Raw genomic sequence first — 11,227 nt, 5'->3', positions numbered from 1 at the left:
GAAAAAGTTACTATATAGTATTTGTATATACTATATAGTATTTGTACTGAAGACTTCATAATGCCAAATGAGAATAAAAAATGAAAAAATATATATCCATACACTACACCAAATGTTACTTATAATTCACTTTCTCAATTCAAATTATTAATCCATAGATTCTTAGAACTGATTTAACAACCTTCCTTAAATCAGCCATCTTCTTGAGTCATTTAGGCTCAGCTTCAGCTTTTATGATACAGACCTACCTACTTCGAGTCACCTTATTTGGAAAGCTGTATTTTTAGTTTAGGTAGTCTTTCACACTTCCATTTATTGTAGGATATTTAGAATCACAAAATCAACGAATCTCTCTGACCCTCAGTGAAATATCCTAGTTGACTGATTTCCTAAGATCATTTAAATTTTTGATGTGCTTTCTTCTGTTCTCCTAACATTTCTCATCCTAGTTCTCTAAACCATTTTCTTTTGTGACAGCAACTGAATCAGCATTGTCCAACAGAGCGTTCTGTGATGATGGAAATATTTTATATCTGCACTGTCAATATGTTAACCACTAGCCTATGCAGCTGCTGGGCACCTGAAATGTGGCTAGTGCAACTGAGTAACTGAATTTTTAATTTTAATGCATTTAAAATGTTTAGCCATGTGACTAATGGTTACAGTATTGGACAGCTTAGATCTAAACCAACACTTTCTTATGAAGCAAGTCAATCATCACAGAAAAGTACCAAACAAAATTTTAAGTGGCATCCAAGATTATTCATGAATCTCTTAACTGTTACTTCCAAATAGTGACGTATGTGTTAAGTAATCTTATGCTGCTTAAGATTATATATAATAATTTAGAAAAGGCATCTTTGTGAGTGAAACTGGCTTTTAACGTCTGAAGAAAAATATAAGCAGTGCTGCCAAAGATGAAAAGCTTATGTGAAATTAACAAAATACAATCTCAATTTTTCAGAAAGCAAAGATGATTTGTTCTTTCAACAGACACATAAAATGTATTATCTACCAAACTTATATAAAAAATGATCCCAGTTACGAGGCAAAAGAATCTGTATGCACAAGAGACTGAAAGGAAGCATGCCAAAATGTTTACTGTGGATATTCTATGGCTTATAGTTTTAAGGGTGATTTTTTCTTTTCTTCTTGATTCCTTTCAGGATATTCCAAGTTTTCTATAAATAATATGCTTTACTTTTACAACTAGGGAAAGACAGAAAGATATATATAATGTTTAAAGGGCAAAACAATACAGCTGTTTATTTTATAGGCTAAAATATCAAGATGAAAAGCTCTGATCCCAAATCATCCATTTTACCTACATTCTGTCACTTTTACTAAAAGCAGAGTTCTACTCATCACAGTGAAAAAACAATGAATTAAAACTAATTTCTGATGTTAACCCAAGTACACAGTTAGACTCCTTAAGAATACAGAATTGTGTAATCAACTTAGATAATTCAAAGCCCAATGATATAACTAAGTTCTTTGACAATTGAGCACACATTGTTTCCTTACTTATCTTTAAACATTCCTAGTCTAATTACTCCCTAGCATAATACCATGTATAAATGGGGATAAGTTTACAATGGTTTCTGTAACCAAAAAGTATTTCTAATCTGTCCTCTGCCACATATTTTTAAATTGTCTTTTCCATTAGCAGAAATGGGCAACATAAGCAATAAAGCATGTTAAGTCTGTTGCTACAAATTTACTTTGCCAAAATTTTTGTTCAGAGAACAGATATCTGCATTATTTAAGGACATTCAGTCATTTGTAGCTAACACCTGAAGTAAACTACCCTAAGTCAATTTTTAATATTTCAGTCTAGACACAGTAGACAAACTATTTAAATCTTTTATAATTTACTTTGTGTAGTTATTTGGCTTTAAAGAAAAAAAGAGGGCTCACATTCTATTTAAATTAAGACATTAATATATTTTATAAAGCCCAAACCATAGTACACTAAGAGCCAGAGGGGTCTAGGAAATAGATCTCAGTGGGTATACAGCAAAGACAAAATTTGGAGGCAGACGCTAAAGGAAGTTGAGATAAATAAAATTCAAATCAGTATATTAACAGAACTACACAAAGGTTTACAACACAGTAACTACACTTTTCAATTAGTTCATTGTGAAAACTGAGCAAAATATTCAACAATTTTGGGTCAACAAAAAGTATGGATTATTTTAAGACAATAAAGAGTGACTGGTGTTGAGAGTACTGAAGCTACACATAAAGGTACTGAAATTCAAATCTGAAAAATACTGTGCTGGCCAAACATAACACTACAAATTTCTAATGGAAGAATTCTCTTTTTGGTCCCTAGATTAGATGGTAAGTAAATAAAAAAAACAGCTCAGAAAAACAGCAAAAATATTAACATTTACTAGAGTCTGAAAACTTTGTATTGGCTGTGAGTCTGGGGGAAAAAACACTTATAAATGTCATACTACCAATTAAACTTTCAGGAGTCATCAGATTATTTAGCTTTAAAATTTTACTAAATCAGAGAGACCTTAAACTACACATTCAGAATGCTGAACTAGGTAATCACGTATTAAAAAGATAATGACTCATTATCAGTAAATTACCCAGTCTGTTCTATCAAAGTAGTAGTTAAGGTCACCAAATCACATTGGTGCCTTTGGTTCTGGAATTATAACTAGCTGTACTGTGGGAGCATCAGCACTTAAGTTTTACGCCAGTGGGAATACTCTTGGCTGCCTGGCTTCACAGGCACCGAATACACTTAAAATTATAAGAAACTGACTGGATTTAATAAGTTTTGAATAATACAATAACCAACTGTATATTTATTATGAAGTAAGAGCCAATCTCCTACCCAATCCCTCTTCTATCAGCTGCACATCTCCCAAATGAGTAAGATAAAATGACTCAATCTAAACCAGGTGAAGGAATGTATTAACATAATCCAACAAAAATGAAATAAAACAATCCAGAGTTTTGAGTGGTTTTTTCACACTTGTAATCAACTGAAAAAATATTTCAATTAAGTAAAACGATATGCCACAAAAAGCCACTCCCATCATCCAGAATACTAAAGCCCTTATACAACACTAGATAAATTTTTATGTAAAACAGTAGAAACTAGCATACCATTAATTAGAAACCTCAAAATATTCAAAAAACAGTATCAAGTACTCAAAAGAAAGCTCAAGAAGCCAAAACCTCAGAATCCATACATCCTGGTGGTTACCCTAAATTTTTATTAACTACCCACACATTTAATCATAATCAACTTTTTCAGAGATATACAAATCAATGCATCTATTTAAAAAGGACTACTCTTTATCGTTCAGAACTTTACATTAACTTTTATATTCTACTCAGCAGGGTGTCTGTCTGTACTCCAAATTACCTCTCATGTTCCAGGAAATAAATACAAACTCATATGCCTTGTGATCACTGATGGCCTGCTTATGTAATTCTAGTCCACTAAATGTTAATTCCATAGAATATGCTCTTGATTATTTAAAAACTCTAATTAATTTCTTGATGAAATACTGTAATTCTCCAACGGTTACAATTTTGTAAAGATATGCAATAACTGAGTATCACTCCCATGAAAGACAAAAAAAGTGTAATTTTGTTCCAAGATTAACTTAGTCTCATGTATCTCTATTAAGTCTTTCAAGGATTCCAGAGAATCTTTTCATATCTCCATTTCTGGAAAGTGAAATCAGTATAGAAGTAATTTGGGAACTTGAAAATGGCATTTTTTTCAGCAGATGCCAAATTTTTGACCGACATGGCTCTCACAATTACTTTGTTACCATCAGTCCAGTCAGTTAACAGGTTGTAGGAAAAGATTCGTTTTTGCAGACACTGCTAAGCTGTTTAAAGAGAAGAGAGAGAGATTAATTTAGTGATTATAAAATGCACAAATATTTAAAATATTTTGAACACTTTTTGTTGGATTATATCAGGTGTGACTACGTTTTAACGAAAGTGGACTTTTTAAAATAAGTCTGGTCAAGGAAGTGCAGAAGTGCAGTAAGTCAATATGATAGAAATAGTAGGTCAAAATATGATGTGTTAGTTCAATTAATGTATGAACTCCTGCCACCATCGAAGACAAATATTAAAAAGCTACGTCTTTAGTCTAGTTCTGTATTCTACCATAGAGGCACATTTAGAAGAAAAACAAAAGGGTCACCCAAATACTAAATTGTTTTCAACCATTATAGTAAATAGAGCCAAACCTAGAAATTTCAAAAACAATCTATTTTATATGCCAGAAATCTCCTTTATCCATGTGCTAATCATCCAGAACACAATTTTCTAAAAATAGTAAGACAACAGTTTCACATTAATCATAACTTTTTTAATTAACAAGTAGTGAGTCGGACACTTTAAGGTATTGTTTACTACATACTGAAATAAACAGATCTGTTTAAATTCAGAAACCCAAACATTTACAGTAAAATGTGCTTACACATAAATATGACCAAATTTATTTAAAGCCCCTATTAGATAGATCCTAAATACATGCAATTACCATGTAAAAACAAGACCATGAAGTTGATGTAAAAAATGACAAAATCACTAAGTCACCAAAACTAGAAAAAAAAATGAAATGGAAACTGAGAAAAGACAGTTAATAAAACATAAGGAACCTAACAAAGCAGCTTTAAAAATAGGCCATACTAATCTTTCCATTTTCAAAAGTTCTTTATCAAGTAATTCCAGAAACTGCCATTTATAAAATGACATTCTAAAAATCTACACTTGGAATTTCAAAGCATCTCAATTCAGAAAGCTTTGACTGCTGTTTCTCCCCAGCCCACAACTTCAAATAATGCAGGAAAAGTATTGACGTAAGGAAGAAAATATTCCAAGAGAATGCTATAGTTTTTAGAAAAATGAACTTACTGCTTTCCAGAACCTTTTAAGACCCACAGTCAGCATTAACAACAATCATTTTTCCTATTTTCATCCATTATTTTCCAATGTCATGTTAGAGATGAATAAATTCTTTGAGCCCGTAACTAAAAGATCGACAAACCTGGTTTTATTATGACACCATATTTTTGTCATTGGTACTGCACAAAATTATATACAAAGAAATATATACAAAATGTTCAAGTATTAGTTAAATTTCAATTCAAGGCTTCTGTTTCAAAAAAGCTACATTTAACATATTTCATAAAGATAGCACAAATTAGTCATTTCAAATAATCTTTCCAACTACTTTTGGTTTATATATATGTATATATATATAAAAGTCAGTAGGCACTAAAAACCCATGCAGCTGCATTGTGAGGGGCTTGCTCCTGCCCTTAGGTATAAGCAGGTTCATCACTCCAAGTTGTGAGTTTGGCTACTACCCATCATGCTCAAGTGCAGTAGTAGATGATTTTACAAAATATGCTGTGATGCACTGGAAACCAAAGACCAATTCAGGTCTCAAATCGTATTATCTAGCAACAAAACATTTACAGTTGTGCAAGAACAAGGATTCCATTTTCATAACCAAATAACAACAAAATAAAACATTTTATGTGTAAGATAACTTACATCTTTGGACTGCTGGAAAATACTTTTTAATTATGAACATTTTAAAAATAAAAAACAGCAGAAGCCCTGATATTACCTCTTTTTCCTCATTTCTTATACTACCTTTTAAAATAAAGCAGGAAATGTGGCCAGCAGCTGGTCCCGTCTCTTCTGCCCCAACAGCTGTATCCACTTTAGCACAAAGAAAAACAAGGATGCTAAATACGTATATACTTTATCAAGCAGTGATGTTTCACAAAGAATTTCTTAATGCCTCTTACACTGAAGGACACCATAACTCAATTTATACAACTGGTTAATAGAGTCAAGGGAAGAATAAATCCCACCTTTGGGAAAATAGTGCCAATCGTGTTATTTAAGTGGCCAGAACCACTCAATTTAAAAAATTATTCTAAAATAGGACAAATACTTTTGAAATACAGAGAATAAGATTCTTTGTGAAGCCTCACTTTACACGTTTTCATTCACATTTCACAACCTTCAATATCTAATCATACATATATAAATTTAACCTAAAATTTTAGTACAACAAAAATAAAGATGTTCAACAATTTATTCATACTCAGTGATAGGGTAATCACTGCTGGTCCTCAAAGAAATATTAACCATTCTTATTTTCCAATTAACTAAAACACAGGAATCTGATATGCATGTTAATTTCCAACTTCTCTAATGGTGAGATACTAAAATCTGTTACTCCGTATAGACTGTTTCTATATCTCCTACTGAAAACTAAAAGGCATTGATATTTCAGAGATACCTGTCATCTCCAGCAAAATAACTATCACATTTGTGCATGCCCCAAATACTTATTGTCAGCCTCTGAAAAGTTGCCCTAAAATCGGAATTCCAATTTGCACCTTGTACAACTCGGAACTTCCATTCAACTTCACCTGTTTCACTGTCTCCAACCTGTATCTCTATAAGCAGGTTTCAGTGTACAGTTGGAACCGATGTCATCCAAGGCCATGTCCACACTGGGGACAGAAGAGCTAGGTACACGCAAGTCTGAATAAGGGGACACATTAATAGCTATTTCAACCAGAAGAGGCATCTTAAATACATTCTTGACCAGCACAAGTCTGTTTCCAGGGTGGACAGGGCCCAAATTAGATTTCCCTCCCACCTTCCAAAACAGAAAAAAAAAAAAAAATCACACACACACAGACTGAGATGTTGCCCATTAAAGTAGACTAAGCAGCAGAGCATGAGCGTTACGGGAAGAGATGGATCCTTACCAGGATGTGAGGCGGGAACGACTGTTCTGTAACCCCTACAACGGAGCCTGGCAGGAAGGAAATCACCTAAAAAAGAAACTGTCAGAGAGATTTAATAGTCACATGTTATCATTAGGAGTTGGTTACTGTGTCACATTCATGCTTTTAGCTAAACACTTTAAGATTCAATATTACTTTTTTTCTCTCCTCTGAAATGTGTCCGGTGAAGATGTCCCACTAAGGTAAGTTTGACATGGTGTAAGGGAGTTGAAAGGGGTAAACGCGGATAAAGAGCAGATTACTTGACCCTACATTTTAAGAGAAGACGACGCCTTCCGGGCGCACGCCGAGCAGAACTCCACCGACACCTTATCCTTGTCCACATGGAGACAGACTCCTCCCGCCGAGTCGTCCTCTTCCAGCAGGTCCTGCTTCTGCTTTCCCACCGGCAGAGCGTAGTCGTGGTCACCGGCGGGCGAGTCTCTGAAGAGCGAGGTGGTCAGCCGCAGTCCCACGCCGCTCAGCCGGCTCAGCAAGCGAGCCAGTCCAGTCTCGTTGGCTAAGACTGCCCGTAGGTAGCGACTCTCCTCCTGCAGTGCCTGTACGCGTTTGCCCAGCTCCCGATTCTCGGCCCGCAGTTCCTGGTTCTCGGCTGCCAGACCCCGGACTCGACTCTCCAGCCCCATCACGTACTCCTTCTTCTTCAGCCGATTAAGGCGGGCAGCGGCCGCCGCCGCCTTCCGGGGACTCTTTGTCGCCGCCTGGTTGTTGTCGTTACCGCTGCCGCCACCGCCGCCTCCTCCTGGGGACTTTTTCCGCCTCTTTTCGGCGATGCCACTGTCACTGCTGCTACTGCAGCCTCCGATACCGTTTAACAGCCTTTGCAGCAGGTCAGAGAAGCGCTGCATTTCAGCAGCCGCGGCCTCATCGTCATCCTCCCCTCTCCACAGGCCGCCGCTCTCCGAGCCTCCGCCAGACGAGGAGAGAGGCCCCGGCGAGCTAAGCCCGGGGTCCAGGTGCCAGTCCGGTTGCCGGGGGTCCAGGAGATCCGCCAGTTCCAGCCCAGACAGAAAGTCCATATCCTCCGTCTCTTCTCCGGGGAGGCTGGCGATCGCTTCCTCCTCCATCTCCTCGGGCGAGGGCGCGCGCACGGCCACCCCGCCGCGGCTCCCCCTCCCGGCTTCCAACTCCCCTTCGTCGCCGAGCTGCTGCTTGCGGCCGGGAGATCCGGCCGCCGCCGTCTCCTCCTCCCCCGCTGCCGCCCGGGTGAGGTCCGAGGGCAGCGAGCAGGTTGCAGCTGGGGCTGGGCTCTCACTGCGGGTTGGGGAGTTGCTGCCCGAGGCTGCCAGCAGCTTAGTCAGGCTATGCCTCATGAGGGCCGGCGGCGGGCCGCGGTAGGCCCCGGCCGCTAAGAGTGGGCCTCACGGACCCCAAGGATCCCAGGCCCCAGGGCGGGTAGCCCCCGGCACTGGCCGAAACGAAATGCAGGGAAAGGTCCGAGTCGCCTCCCGCCTCACTTGGCTAGTCGACCCCCCGCGCCAGGGCGCGGGGAGGGTCGGGAGAACGAGGCGGTGAGGCCCAGCGATGACTCGACCGCGCCACCCAGACAACGGCCTGGCCGGAAGTCAGTGGTTTTCGCCCCAGCCCCGCCCACCGCGTTTCGCGCGCCACCAGGCCGTAATATCGCGAGGTTTCAGGGTGCTTTGGAGTGGGAATAAGTCCAGCCTTCTAGTGACGTCATAATAACTGCAGCAAAAATAACAACAGACGCTATATTTATCCACCCTAATTCAATAATACCGCCCAATACCCAGTTCAACATATTTTGCCATATTTGCTTTATGTTTACATAAATGCTTGCAAATTTTTTTTGCTGAATCATCCTAAAGTTGCAGATAAGACACCACACCCCTGCGTACTTCAGTGTGCATCTAGTAGGACTTTTTTTCATAATCATAATACTATTACCAAGTCTTCAGAAAATTAACAATAGTTTACTAATGCTATTTAATACCTGGGCCATACTAGATGTCCTCAGTTGGATAATGGATATGCTAATTACCCTAACCTGATCACTACATTCCATATGTATGGAAACATCACTATGTACCCCATGAATATGACAGTTATTATTTGTCAATTTAAAAAAAAAAAAACAAAGCAAAAGGAATGTAGAATACAACGTTCCTTACAAAAATTGTCTTCGGTTGTTCATGCCATTTTTTACAAGTAGGTATTTTCACTTGAGCCAAGATCCATTCAGTACTGACTTACTGCATTTGGGTAACGAACAAAAACTCTGACAAATAGAGCCAGGAAAGGCTATGAAGAGAGGGTACTCACGCTTGTATGCCTGAAAACAAAGACTGCAAAAACCACAACGTTGCACAAAAACCATCACGACCTTATACAAAACCTCTGCAAGGATGTCAGCCCAGAAGCTGCCTGTCCAACCTTGAACTGACGTCACCCTCATTATTGACCTTTGTAGCCAAGATAATTATTTCAAAACAATGTGTAACCATCCTCTTTTTCTTTAAAACCCTTTGTCTTCCTTCATCTTCCTGAATACACACATAGTTTACTATGGCATGCGTTTTCCCATTGAAATGCTCTATTCTCAATGCACATCTTTTATTTTAGAGACCTTTTCTGTTTGTTATTTAGGTTCACATCCCACAAGGGATTTGAGATTTGAAGCAGTTTACAAATACAGATATTTAGGTTTACATCCCACAAGAGATCTGAGATTTGAAGCAGTTTACAAGTACATTAGAATGTAGTAAAACAAAACATTTTGAATTTTTAAAAAGTAAGGCCAAAAAAAAGATGAACTAGGAAGAGAAGGAGTTCTGAAAGGGGAAACGGTTAATGCTGGAATTGGATGGATGAAATATCTTACTCAGTTGTTTGAGTTGGGCTAAAATTGTTTCCTGACAGCCCAAACAAAAAAAGAGAAATGAATTTTCCTTTGTTCATGAGTAAAGTATATATGAATTCTTTAACCACTTTTCTAGCTCTTAAATCTTAAAGAAACTTCTCTATAGGATACTGAATAATGTAGCAGATATCCTCAAGGATAGCTGCTTCTATACAGTATTTCTTAAGAGAGACAGAAAGCAAGTTCCAGGAAAGTTGAATACTGACAAGTCCTAAATATTGAGAAATGTGCTTGGTACACTGCACAGGCTTCAACAAATATTTATTGAGTGAGTGAATAAAGTCTACAGTTTTGACTGAAGGCATAACACTAAAGCTCAACTGAATGAAAACAATTATTTCAAGGTGTGAAAAAAGTATGACCTGTGGTATCTAGAAGAATAAATAAAAGGACTCCTTGTCCTGCTTAACATTCCATTAGGAAAGATTTTGCTAAAGTATAACAGCACACAGTTCAAGGTGATATATGTGTACTCTGGCCTCTCTTGAGTACAGGTGTTTTGTGTGGCTGGTAATTCCATTCAACTGCATTTTCCCCTTAGGCAAAATTCAATATTATTGATTGATTATATTTTTTAAATTACAAAATTTTGTTTTAAATACACATGATTTGGCCAGGTGTGGTGGCTCACGCCTGTAATCCCAGCACTTTGGGAGGCCGAGGCAGGAGGATTGCCTGAGCCCAGGAGTTCGAGACCAGCCTTGGCAACATAGAGAGACACCAACACCCCCCCAGCAACCCCCACCCACCACCTCGCCTGGCTAATTTTTTGTACTTTTAGTAGAGATGGGGTTTCACCATATTGGCAAGGCTGGTCTTGAACTCCTGGCCTCAGGTGATCTGCCCACCTCAGGTGATCCGCCTGCCTCAGCCTCCCAAAGTGCTGGGATTGTGGGCGTGAGCCACCGCAACCTCCCAGATTTGCTTTTCCTTGATTATTGGATGGTTGAATGTTTGTCACATGACCAACTGACTTCTAATGTGAATAGGATTTTCACTTCCCTAAGCCATTTATCTTTGAAGTAGGGGAAAATGTTATTCAGGGAAGATGTCTGTCTTTTTTCTTCTTGATTTATGTGAACTCTTTACATTATAAGGAAAATATCCCTTTGCCTCTTATATTTTCCAACTTTTTTCAAAAATAATTTTACTATTTACTAGGATTGGAGTTGTAAAGTTGTTTCTTAGGCTGTAATTTTTAAATAGTCAATTTATCAAAGACTGGACTCAGCAGCTCACACCTGTAATCCCAGCACTTTGGGAGGCCGAGGCAGGCGGAACACTTAAGGCCAGGAGTTCAAGACCAGCCTGGCCAACATGGTGAAACCTGATCTCTATTAAAAATACAAAAAATTAGAAAAAAATTTAGCCGGGTGTGGTGGCAAATCATGTAATCCCAGCTACTTGGGAGGCTGAGGCCCGAGAATCACTTGAACCTTGGAGGCGGAGGTTGCAGTAAGCCAAGATCGTGCCACTGCACTCCACCCAGCCTGAGCGACAGAGTAAGACTATGTCTTAAAAA

The 11,227-nt window shown here is 38.6% G+C and overlaps 1 protein-coding gene across 7 annotated transcripts; it reads right to left on the bottom strand.

Annotated features, from left to right (window-relative positions):
* Positions 1-343: 343 nt before the first annotated feature.
* CREBZF (CREB/ATF bZIP transcription factor) lies at positions 344-8,400 on the bottom strand. Of its 7 annotated transcripts, XM_011938517.1 has the most exons (5): positions 7,077-8,400; positions 6,786-6,863; positions 5,650-5,718; positions 4,903-5,018; positions 1,081-3,863 (listed from the first exon to the last, which is right to left on the bottom strand). In XM_011938517.1, the coding sequence occupies exons 1-2, from the start codon at positions 8,135-8,137 to the stop codon at positions 6,848-6,850; spliced, it is 1,077 nt and encodes a 358-aa protein (XP_011793907.1). In that variant the 5' UTR covers positions 8,138-8,400; the 3' UTR covers positions 1,081-3,863; positions 4,903-5,018; positions 5,650-5,718; positions 6,786-6,847. The 7 variants fall into 7 exon arrangements, with proteins under 7 accessions (XP_011793908.1, XP_011793907.1, XP_011793905.1 ...); XM_011938518.1 differs by lacking the exon at positions 4,903-5,018 and having other exon boundaries at positions 344-1,209; positions 7,077-8,394; XM_011938515.1 differs by lacking the exon at positions 4,903-5,018.
* Between the last annotated feature and the right edge of the window lie 2,827 nt (positions 8,401-11,227).

This window comes from Colobus angolensis, unplaced genomic scaffold (genome assembly GCF_000951035.1).
Source record: "Colobus angolensis palliatus isolate OR3802 unplaced genomic scaffold, Cang.pa_1.0 Scaffold174, whole genome shotgun sequence".
NCBI classification, from domain to species: domain Eukaryota; kingdom Metazoa; phylum Chordata; class Mammalia; order Primates; family Cercopithecidae; genus Colobus; species Colobus angolensis.
Note: the sequence above shows the minus strand (reverse complement) of the source record. Positions and strands in the feature narration are given on the sequence as shown.